At 37.2% G+C, this 12481-nt stretch overlaps 3 protein-coding genes across 3 annotated transcripts; 1 reads left to right on the top strand and 2 right to left on the bottom strand.

Moving 5' to 3' along the window:
* LOC18785984 (CDPK-related kinase 3) lies at positions 340-6777 on the top strand. The gene is made up of 11 exons (XM_007218804.2): positions 340-1167; positions 2403-2533; positions 2789-2830; positions 2911-3019; positions 3125-3203; positions 3789-4085; positions 4568-4677; positions 5452-5559; positions 5694-5756; positions 6022-6189; positions 6307-6777. The coding sequence occupies exons 1-11, from the start codon at positions 601-603 to the stop codon at positions 6442-6444; spliced, it is 1812 nt and encodes a 603-aa protein (XP_007218866.1). The 5' UTR covers positions 340-600; the 3' UTR covers positions 6445-6777.
* On the bottom strand, positions 7055-9287 carry LOC18785844. Its single transcript, XM_007219373.2, has 2 exons — positions 9093-9287; positions 7055-7702 (listed from the first exon to the last, which is right to left on the bottom strand). The coding sequence occupies exons 1-2, from the start codon at positions 9285-9287 to the stop codon at positions 7265-7267; spliced, it is 633 nt and encodes a 210-aa protein (XP_007219435.2). The 3' UTR covers positions 7055-7264.
* On the bottom strand, positions 11037-11971 carry LOC18784823 (auxin-responsive protein SAUR32). The gene has a single exon (XM_020558445.1). The coding sequence runs from the start codon at positions 11671-11673 to the stop codon at positions 11293-11295; it is 381 nt and encodes a 126-aa protein (XP_020414034.1). The 5' UTR covers positions 11674-11971; the 3' UTR covers positions 11037-11292.

The raw sequence follows: 12481 nt of genomic DNA, 5'->3' as shown, positions 1-12481 counted from the left end.
CAAACCGCACAGAATATTTATCCTCCCTTTCCCGAAAAGCCCTTTTTGAATTTAAATATTACAAAAAACGCAAACAAAGAAGCAAGAGACAAAATCAAAAGGAGTTGTACACAGAAGCACAAGGAGTGAGAATACTAGCGTACATTCTAGAGCACGTAGAACGTATACTAGCATGCTAAATCCAACCGTTCATTCTCGCAATCATTTTCAAACTCTGATTTTGACCATCCATGTGTGATTATTCAAATCTGACGGTCCAGAATCTGTCGAAGATTTCGTTTCTTTGTATGGAGGCGAGTAGCTTATAATCTCCCATCACTTGGCTCCTTGTGTCTCAACAGAGAAGGCCCCTACTCATTCTGTCTCGGTCCCTCTCTTCCTTTCTTGCTTTCTCTCTCTCTTTCTCTCCTGACTCAAATTCTCTTTCATTCTCTTGGTTTATCGTTTTCTCGCCGTAGATCTCAAATTTCTCATTTTCTCATTTTCTCATTTTGTCGTCTCTCGCCGGCGAGAGTCGACTCAGATTCGACACGGGCCGTCAGATGTGCGGACTTTGACTTGGGCTCGTGATCCGATACACCGCCGGAGTGAGCTTCGACGATGGGCCAGTGCTACGGCAAGAGTATTCCGACGACTGAAAATGAGCCGAACGCAACCACCGTAACTACCGTCGCCACCACCGTAACCACCATCACAACCTCCGTGCACCAACCTCAGAGTACGCCGCATAGCTCGCAAAACGGCGTCGTCAGCGTGAAAAACACGCCGGCCCGGTCGTCGAACCCTAGCCCGTGGCCGAGCCCCTACCCGCAAGGCGTTTCGGCTAGCCCCTTGCCAGCGGGAGTATCGCCGTCACCGGCGAGGTCGTCGACTCCGGGGAGGTTTTTCCGGCGGAGGTTCGCGCCTCCTTCTCCGGCGAAGCATATAAAGGCGTCTCTAGCCAAGCGGTTCGGTAAGCCCAAGGAGAGCCCGATTCCCGAGGAGCACGGAGTTGAACCGGAACAGTTGCTGGACAAGAGTTTCGGGTATGGGAAGAATTTTGGAGCTAAGTATGAGCTAGGGAAGGAAGTGGGGCGAGGGCATTTTGGTCATACTTGTTCTGGTAGAGGCAAGAAGGGCGAGCTCAAGGACCAGCCTGTGGCTGTTAAGATCATTTCCAAAGCCAAGGTACAATCGACCTATGCTATCAATTGTATATTCCTTTCTTTGGTTTTTTAGTAATTGTTGTTTCTGAAATGCAAATTCTGTTTATATATAAATTATGGTATAGTGGGAACTTAAATGAGTTATCTTTATGTAGAAGATATTCCATTATTGTCATGTCGAAACTGTAGTGGGAAATGTATGGGGATTGGAATGGCTATGTCTTAGGGGAACCACTTTTGAGTTCATATTAGGTGGTGTCATTTGCGATTTAATAAGAAATGGAAAAGGAACGAAATAGCTGTGGAAATGTAATGCATGGAGAAGAAGAAAAGAACCATATAAAATGCATATATAGAGAAACCACATTGATGGTAATTCTTCTGGTTAAACAGAATTTATGAACTAGATACTGAATATTAATTTCTTACTGAAGAAGAAAAGATAAGGGCTGATCTGTTTGCTGTATCCCACAATGATGTGGGATATGCAGCATGAAGATGATGTGTTCAGCTCAGACGTACTTAGAATCTTACGTTGCGTTTTCACTGCGTCCACGTTGCCATCTCTGCAGAATTTAGCTAACGTGTCATCGTGCCCTGGTTGCATTAATGCATGATAATTATCGTTCTGTAATGATTACGTAATCATCGAAGTCCCCAAACTAGGTACGCGACAGTTTTGTTCAAAATCGTAATTATTCGATTTCCCATCTTCCATGTATCTTAACTATTGTAATCAACGAATAAGAATTGTTTAAGTTTCTGAAATGACTAGTCAAAGGTACATTTGGTTGTTCCTCAGTGTCATACATCCTAGGTCTTGAATGAAGTGTCATACATCATAGGTCTTGCATGCATTACGAGCGTAAACTGTTTTTACTTTTCAAATTTAGTTATTTGCATCTAACTCGCCTCAGAACTCAACTTGCCCTTTCATTTACCCAGATATCTACTTGCATATGTCAAAATTGGTAATTTATAATTGGGATAGTATTATGATCTATTACAACGCGTTGTCAGAAACTGCAATTTACAGCTGGAAATGTATATAGTCTACAATCTGTATGGGAGTGCTTTTGGGGAAGTACGATAACACCCGTGTACAAGTGATTTGGACAATTGTCATCCTTCCTCATATTCCTTTTCCTTTTTCTGTAGGTCTCAAATTTCTTTAACTGTAATGGTGTGAAACTTTGCAAATATCGATTACCCAATTTAAATGCATAGTATTTATTTCTTACCAAATTCATTTGGCAGATGACGACAGCGATATCGATTGAAGATGTTCGTAGAGAGGTGAAGATATTGAAAGCTCTATCTGGGCATAAGCATCTTGTAAAATTTTATGATGCATGTGAAGACGCCAATAATGTTTACATAGTCATGGAGTATGTATACCTTGTTTTCTTTTCATCCTTTTTATTTGGAGGGTCAGGCATTCTTTATGTTATCTATGTTTTGTAATGTTGACTGATACTTTCCTTTTAAATATTATTTATTTAAGTGAAAATAGTCAGTTAGGTTGGTGTTGCATACATGATTGTTGAATGATGAAGTATAAAAAATTTCTGGTTGAGGCATCATATGCCATATTTCTCCTGCTTTTTGGGTATGACATCTGTGGATTTTTGTTCTCTTACCAGATTGTGTGAAGGTGGGGAACTTCTTGACAGAATTTTATCTAGGTATTTTCTTGGCCAGTATTTAAATATTAGTCATTTCATTGCAAAGCTGAATTGTGTTGAAAAACTCGCCTTAATTGCAGAGGTGGAAGATATGCAGAGGAAGATGCAAAACATATAGTTGTGCAGATCTTAAGTGTTGTTGCATTTTGTCATCTTCAAGGCGTTGTGCACCGTGACTTAAAGCCAGAGGTTTCGATTTTCAACCTATATGTGCTTCAGTTAATTACGATCTCGTATCTGTTTCTACCTCCAAACTTAGTGCTAAATATATTCTCTCTCTTTCCTGCTTAACAGAATTTCCTTTTCGCTTCTAGAAGTGAAGATGCTGATATGAAGCTCATTGATTTTGGTCTTTCTGACTTTATCAGACCAGGTAACTTTTGATGATCATTGCTACTCTCTCGTTAGTTGAAGTTGAATATTCTCCTTGATTTAATAAATATATTAGAGCTGCAGTTTCAAGGTACCACTTGGTTTATTTATTGTTATCCTTTTCAAAGGGACAACATTCGGATTTTCCTGAGTATTTGATGTTTCAATTAAATGGAACATTGTGCCATGACTTGGCAGTCAATCTGAGACTGCATTTGATAAATTTGATGATAGTTATCAACTCAAGGTTAAACCCATGGATGACGTTACATTTGTGTCAAGTCCAATCCAATTCTATGCAACATGAATTATCTGATCTAACCTCTCTTGAAAAAATAAAGCATTTGTTTTGTTTTTCAAGCTTTTTTAAGACAAACTAAATTTGATTATTCGCACCAAAAAATGCCATAATATTATGAGAACAGCAGTGGACAACATGCACAGTACATTTTCAATTGTCCAATTTCAATATACTTTTTGCCCTTTCGACCGCTAGATCTATTTCAGACTTTATTCGTTGGTACTTACTAGATTATATGAGGAAATCTTTCCTTTATTATTGATCCGTTTATGCATATATGTGCAGATGAAAGACTTAATGATATTGTTGGAAGTGCATACTATGTTGCACCTGAAGTCCTCCATAGATCTTATAGCCTTGAGGGAGATATATGGAGCATTGGTGTTATCACATATATCCTGCTATGCGGAAGCCGACCTTTCTGGGCACGAACGGAATCTGGAATTTTCCGTGCAGTGCTAAGAGCTGATCCGAGTTTTGATGATTTACCCTGGCCTTCTATGTCTCTAGAGGCCAAGGACTTCGTAAGAAGGCTTTTGAATAAGGACTACAGGAAAAGAATGACTGCTGTCCAGGCTTTAGGTAAGCAAATTTCTTTCTATTGCTGTCTAAAGTACCTAAGAGATTAGCCAATTGGTGGAAATTTTAGATGATATGCTTTGCTCTTAATGATGCTTGGGTGGTCTTATGTCTTTTCCTCCCACATTCTGAAAGAAAATAAAAATTATATTAGGGAGTGGGTGGGAGATTGCCATTTAGTCGGTCCATCATATTTGAACTAAATGTCCACCTATATTGTGTCATATGCTGAACTAGCTTTATTCATTCCTCTCAAAAAAGATGGTGATAGAATCATCCCAAACATCTCCAGCTACGTAACTTTATTGATTGTTAGTTGGATGCCCCAAAATATTTATTTACAAATCACAAGCATGAGTGACATTACACTGAATACTGTTTGCCAAATCAGAACTTGATTTTACTTTGGCATTCTTATTTGAAAGTGATGATAATTGATGTTTTCGATTTGATATTTAAAGCTAATAATCACTCATAATTGGCAGCTCACCCATGGTTGCGAAATGATAGTCGTCCCCTTCCTTTAGATGTATTGATCTACAAATTGGTCAAATCATATCTCCATGCTACGCCCTTCAAACGTGCAACACTTAAGGTATTATTATCATTTCCAAATATGGTTTTTGCTACCTTCACCCATTGCATTTTTCACTTTAAGAGATTTTGGATATCACCTGATTATTATTAGTATATTTAACTTAGTCGTCTCTGCTCTTGAATGCCAAAACTTCAACTCTTGGTTTTTAGTCAATGATTAATTCCTGTTAAAGTAATTTTACATTTTTATTTATTTATGATAATGCAGAATGTATCTTCAACTTTTTCATGATAATCTTTGATTACATGAAGCAAGATATTGCCCATGTAATCAATGTTTAGTTTTATAGAAACATTAATTGGTGAAGTTAATGGAAAAATTGACCCTTTGTTTTGTTATTAAATTCCCATATTCCTTTCCATTGTTTGGTTCCTATTTCTAAATGGAAGAGAAAAGAAAAGGGAAAAATTCTAGTTTTATCTCTTAAACTCTCTCTATAAAGTAGGCAGGATTTGGAGAGACTGTTGGCTCATAGAAACAAAATTGGCAAAATTCTAATTTCCTCTCAATTTCTCCAGATAGCTGAATCCAAGTAAATTACGTGACTTTTTATCCCCTTTTGTCTTATTTTTCCTTTCTTATTTCCTGTGTCTAAGGTTGTGTGATTATTAATGTGCCATATCTTTTACTTTTCACGGGGCAAGTATGGAAAATCATTTTCAACTGTATGCCACTAGATTAATGTCTATTATATTGCAACAAGTAAGGATTGAGATTCCTTTGTGATGGATATCAAAATTGTGTTTCTGTTTTTTCATGTTGTAATTGCAGTCTCTTTCGAAAGCCCTGACAGAGGATGAGCTGATATATCTTAGAGCCCAATTCATGCTTTTGGAACCAGATAATGATGAACGTGTCTCTCTTCTTAATTTCAAAACGGTTATTTCCTACTCCTAATGCTTTTAATTTGGCTGTACAAGCGAGATATATTTTGAAGAGGGACTTGTGTTTTTCCCGTTGTTCTTTTTGTTTGTAAGAAAGTCATTTTATGCTTAGAAGATCGAATTTTGCAGGCTCTTCAAAGAAATTCAACTGAGGCGATGAGGGAGTCGAGGGTTGTTGATATACTAAATGCTGTAAGTCATTTCTATTTTTGAGGTCATTTCAATTTAGGAAATGCAACAGAAGGTCACTTTCCTTTGGCCAAATTCTTACAGACTCTGCCTTTCCCTATAAACAAAAAACGATTGTCTTTCTAATATGAGTTTTTGGTTGGCCGCCTATCCTAGATCTTCCCATTTTCAAGAAGATCCCGGGCTCGATCTTTTCTTTCTTTGTTTATATATTATTCTGAATTCAGTAGTAATCAGTTTCTCAATTCCATGCTGTATTTGACTTCAGATGGAGCCACTTGCTTATAGAGCGATGGACTTTGAAGAATTTTGTGCGGCCGCAATCAGTACGCATCAATTGGAGGCCCTTGAAGGTTGGGAGCAGATAGCCTCTACTGCTTTTGAGCATTTTGAACGCGAGGGTAACCGAGTCATATCGATCGAAGAATTGGCCAGAGTATGTCCAATTCTACCTCTTTCATTATCATGGAAGTCCTTTTTTTGTTTTTTTTCTGCAGCTGAGTTCTGTTGCAATTCTGATTTGATCTCAATCGCATTTACCCTGTCACTGCAGGAATTAAATCTTGGCCCTTCTGCCTACTCTGTCCTCAGAGATTGGATCAGAAGCGCAGATGGAAAGCTTAGTTTCCTTGGATATACAAAATTTTTGCATGGTGTCACGGTCCGTAGCTCCAACACCAGACACCATTAGTTTTATTCCTTTTTTTTTTTTTTTCCTTTCTTTCTTCTATTTCTTTTTAGCCTTTTGACATATAGTTTCTTATAAGATTCATGGGTTTTCAGATGATTTGTGGGAATTTTTATTTTTTGTTTCCTTTTTGGGGTTGGGGTAAAGAAAAATGTGTATAAATGAACATGTTAGTCAAGCCAGTTGGGAATTTCGAGCCGATATTTTTTTGAAAAAAAGTTGATTTTCTCCTTGCTCATTCCCTAAGTTTGCAGATAGTTGACAATTGACCCATTAAAGAAAACCCAAATGGCAGATTATAGGCCTGCTAATTGGTTATAAAACGAAGATTTAATATATGATTTTTGCAGATGATCTATATTCTGGTCTCCCTTTTTAGGCGTGCATTGCAATTGGTCCAACCGCATCATCAATTCAATCATGTTGATTCATTTTACCAATATTTCATGCAGCAGCTTGTGGTTGACTTTTTGTCTTTTCATACGTGTCTCTCTGCTCGACTTTTAAATTAGACATTCAATTTTTTTAATCTATTTTTTGGTAAATACTACGGGGTGTTCCCACCCGAAGGGTGGGATTAACTATTGAAGCTGCTGGCTGCGCATGCTAGTTGACCTTTGCATTGCAACTTTGCAAGCAATAGTTGAAGTTTTATTATCTTAAGGGTCGGTGTTAGGAGGAAGTCTTAGAAAATTTGGAAGCTTGGCAGTTAGGGGAACTAATTAAAGCTGTGTTTGACCCAACCACAGCCACCACCTAAAGATTTAAATAAAGTTTAATTAATGTTAATAAAATACCAAAAGAATACTAAAATAACCCTAATCTAAGACTCGACTAGAAATCTTATGACTTTGGTGGTGATGGTGTTGCTTTCGGTGGAGGTGGTGCCGGTGTTGCCTTTGGTGGCGATGGTGCTGGCGTGGCCTTCCTTGTTCGAGCAATGTTGCTTCAACATCTGGAAGAAGTGGTTGTTGAACTGGCTGAACACAGTAGAGGCACAATCATCATCAGCTTCTACAATGTCCTTACAGCAATCTTCCCCAATGGCAACCTTTCGTATCCAAAAAGATACGAAAATCTCACGGTAGCACGTTCCCGGAGCAGTGCGGTAAGCTCCAGTGCACTTTTGAAGCTTGCTAGGGTCAGGGTGCCACCATGGGGAACCTTTGGATGGCGAGGGTGGTGCAGGAGCTTTGGCATCAGAAGCAGCAAAACTTTGTGTCAAAGCTAAAGAAAAGACAAAAGAAGAGCACAAGAGCTCCTCTCGTCATCATCATCTTTGGTTTGCTAAATCAGAAATTCAAGTGAAGGATATTAGTGATTGAGTGAGTGAGTGTGAGAGATTGTGCAGTTTGTGGAAGTATCCAAATCGATCATTTCCAGCAAAAGATTGCAGTTAATTAAGTGAAGATTAATATGAGCTTTAGGAACAAATCGTCAATCATAGTTGAAAAGAAAGTCTAAGTTTAAGTTTAGATAGAATTCTTAAGTTGTTTTTTTTATTTTATTTTTATGCTATAGGTAATCTTTTGTGGATTTTATCGATTCAACTGTCATTAACACGAGTAACAAAACTACTTAGCTAAAGGTAATTAAGGAAGCAAAAAAAAAAAAAAAAAAAAACTCAACTCCAAAGACATGCTAATCCAAACGGACCCCTACTCATCAACAACTCTTTATGTAACATGTATATATTTATATATAACATTAAAAAATTAATCATAGAGCATAACAATTCTTGGTGGTTCATAAAAGATATCCTTAGTATATATTATAACTAATAGCATCTGAAAAGGTCGAAACTGCATTTTTGTTTGGGTCTTCTATGGAACGACACAGGAACCAACAATGCAGAGTCTTATCACCAACTGAAAAACTTGAGTAATTAAACCTACCGGACTCTCCCTCTCTCACTCTCTTTTAGCATAGTTAGTCTTCCACCGTTCACCACCTTACATGATAAAAGAGATAGACATGTTATTGTACACAATCAAAGATAATTCATATTCTTTCCATTGATCTAATTTAAATACTATTCAAAAAGAAATAAGTGGTATGGCTATATATTTCAGAATTACTGGTTTCTGATCACAAACAATTATTTTTTAACCAACTCGTTCAAGATATCTTAGTGAAAAATAAATAAGTAATAAAAGTCGTTGATGACAGGATTTCGGTATCAAGTCATGAATCATGAAGCAGTACTAGTTTAAGATCATGAGCAAATAAAAAAAGAACAAATAACTAAACAGAATTAATTTTTATTAAGAATACTAAAATATTTAACTTAAACATGCCACAGTGGAGAATACTAGCTACACCTGAGTGATAATTAATTTACTCCTAGGGCAAAAAACCAACTAAAAAGTAAAAAAGAGTACTTATTATTTTGACTAATTTTGTACTCAAAGAAAGCCTAATCTAAGACTCAACTAGACATCTTATGCTTTTGGAGGTGATGGGGTTGCCTTTGGTGGTGCCGGTGCCGATGATTCTCCTTTGTTTGAGCAGTGTTCCTTCAACAAAAGCTGGAAGAAAGGGTTGTTGAACCTGCTGAACACAGCTGAGGAACAATCTCCATCAAGTTGTACAATGGCTTTGCAGCAATCTTCTTGAATGGTGACTTTTTGGGTCCAGAACGACACACAAACCTCACGGTAACAAGTTCCAGCAGCAGCACGGTAATCTCCCATGCACTTTATAAGCTTAGGGTCAGGGTGCCACCATGAAAACCCTGGGTGGGCTGGGGTGGGTGGTGATGGAGATTTGGCATCATCAGTAGCCATGCATTGTGTCAAAGCTAAACCCAAAAGAAGGAAAAACACAGCAACTCCACTCTTCACCATCTTTGCAAATTAAATCTCAGAAACTCAAGTGAGAAATGATTGAGTGATTTCAAGTGAAAGCTACGAGTGAGTGAATCGTGATGATTGTGAAGTTTGTGGGAGTATATATATAGGCATATAAAACCAGTTAGATTATCACCCGATAATTTGAATTAGAATAATCCTTTTGAGTGAAGATTAGTATGAGTTTCTTTATCTTTTGGAAAATTAAAGGATTATCAAAGTATAATTCTTTGTGCGATATATAGATACCTTCTTTCTTTTGAGCGAAACGAGTATATAGGTACTTAATTGATTTAATTATCATCAGCACTGTCAATGCAAAACGATTTACTGAATACGCCACATTGCATTACTGTAAATTGCACAAGAGTTCGATACCCATCACCGCACATTAGAATAGTTTAGAATATCACATTGTTTAGAAAAAAAATAAATTAAAATTTTATTCCAAAACGATGCGATAAACATAGTTTAACTATAGGTCTATGTTATCGCAAACACATTCCGTACGTACAGATTGTAAAAATCAATCGCGTGAGGTAAAGTCCTAAACTTGTTAAGAGACGTACATACAAATCTTAATCAGGTAAATTAATAATTTGAAAATATATTATCAGTTCAGCTACTGTCATTATCACTATACATAACAAAACTATTTAATATAAAAACATAAAAACAAAAACTCCAAAGACATGCTAACTTCAACAGGCCCCTACCCATCGAGCATGCTTATGTAACTCACTTGTATATATATTTATTTTATTATATTTATTATTTATATATTACATATAGCCATTAATTAATTAATTAATTTGGAATCTGACAACTGAAAACCCCACAGAGGCCTTGATTGCATGCTTTATGCCTTTCATTAACTTCCAAGCTGTGTCATAATTTTGGTTCTAATTGAATTTAATTAAATTAATGACCCTGTAACAATTAATACCATCTGAAAAAGGTCGAAACTGATTTTGTTTGGCTCCTCTGTTGAACGACACAGGGACTAAAACATGCAAAGAGCCTTGGCATCTACAGACAAACTTTGACAAATTAAACGTGGATGTCATGCACCCACAGCACTCTCTCCCTCCCTCCCTCTCTCCCGCTTTCCAGACTGACCCAATTTAATGCGGTCCAATCCATACAATAATTAACAACGTTCCTACATCCAATACTTGGAAGTTTGTAGCTCGAGTGATGTATTCGAGGTTTTAAGTTTGATTCTTTTTTTTCTTTTTTTTTTCAAGTTTCAGTGATGTGATGAGCAGTGTGCAGCACAGAGAGAATGGTCCACACTCTATGTTCCATTATGGCCCATCACTGCTAGTGTTTCCAGTTTCCATAGAATTCTGTTGGGATATCTTAGTCATTCATATAATATCTCAAAAATAAATTTTTTCTATTTATTAAAACTCCTCAATATGAATTGTATATTGCCCACCTCTTAAATAAGAAAGGAAATGAGAAATTTCAGATATTGCTGCCTTTTCCATTTGTTTATTTCCCTTTTTAAATACCACCTTCTTGGTAAAAAGAGGTTTCTATCAAATATAGCTAGGATGATATAATGTTGAGATTGAGAGAGATACAATTGCCATAGCAATTTATGGCTTAAAGCAATGGCTTTGAGCATTTGACCCTACCATCCTTTGGCCTTGTCAATTCTCTCCCTCTCAAAGTTGTACCAATGATACCCTTATCACAAAGAAAACCAAAAAAAAATAAAAATCAAATGCTAATATAGAATAAAGAGGAGAAAGGGGAAAGTATTATATATAAAAGAAAAGAAAAGCATTTTGATTTTCTCTTTATCATCATTTTGATTCCTAACAATAACAAAGTGACTACAATTGCAAGCCACATTCATCTTTATCTTTTTTTCATCATCATCACATCATCTTTGCCATCATCTTCCAACTAACAAGGACCAACAAACCAAAGCTAAGGAAAAAAAAAAAAGACTCCAAATTTACAGGGAAAAGCCACAATCTTTGATTGATAATCAAACCCTAAAGCACCCAACAACATGATGGTGGTGGTGGTGGTGAGGGTGGTGGAGGGACTTCTCCCTGTCAATCATGCCTTGGACGTACCTAAACTCCTCCACGTGGCAAGGGATGGTGATGGTGCCCTTCTGATCAAAGCCATACTCTTCCTCAGCCTCCTTCAAGAGCTGAATGAACAGTGGGTGATTGAAGTAAATCACAGGCACCACAAATCTCTGCTGCTCTTCACCCTGGCCCACCTTGATTGCCAAGCACCCTTTTGGAACATCTCTGATCCCTTGTTTCTTCCCACCATGATGACTATGGTGATGATGGTGAAGGTGAAGGTGAGGCAGGTGCAGATGGAAATTTCTTAGGCTCTTCTCTCCACTGCCCATATCTGAAAAGAAACCAGCAAACAAAGGCAATAAAAGAGGGAATACAAAAACAAACCTAACCCTAGTCCCTTTTTGATCTTCTCCTAGAGAAAATCTTACAAGAAAACGAAGGAAAACGGCCAAGGATCTGAGGCAGCTATGGCTTGCTTGAAAAGGGTTAGAGAAGAGTAACTCAGAGACCTTGGTACGTTGGTCATCGTTGATAAACTACACTCCTAGTGGCTAGTGCAAAACGCATACCAACCAGAAAATGAATGAGATATATAGCGAGAGAGAGAGAGAGAGAGAGAGAGAGAGAGAGAGGATTAAAAGAGAGCCGAGCCAGCCCAAGAATAATCAAGTGGGCTTTTATTTGGTGTGCAACCAGGTTTCGCGATTTTCAATCAAAGTGGGCTTCTTTGACCCTTGATCGATGATCGATTGACGATGATATCATCCTCATCTTTTGAGAACAATCGGATAAGAAAGTGGGGAGTTGTAACGTATGTGACATGGGGTTTCTAGTCCTTCACACAAGTTGGTTTGGTTGGCGTTTGATTTAAAAGGGACCTAGATTTTTTGCTTATAATATGATTCTAAATTATGTTACGGATGTTACAAACGATTTTGAAAAAGAAGGGATTTGAACGAAAGATGTTAAAATTTTTATTTTATAACTGCTTTGTGTTTATTTTTTTCAATTTACAGACACATACATAAGAGAAAATTATGTGAATTTCACATCATAATTCGTAATCAAATATCAAATATCTGAAAATTTAGGGATTATATTGATTAGTAGTAGCTGCTCACATTCATTCTCTTTCAT

Source organism: Prunus persica, chromosome G2 (assembly GCF_000346465.2).
Source record: "Prunus persica cultivar Lovell chromosome G2, Prunus_persica_NCBIv2, whole genome shotgun sequence".
Classification (NCBI taxonomy): domain Eukaryota; kingdom Viridiplantae; phylum Streptophyta; class Magnoliopsida; order Rosales; family Rosaceae; genus Prunus; species Prunus persica.
Note: the sequence above shows the minus strand (reverse complement) of the source record. Positions and strands in the feature narration are given on the sequence as shown.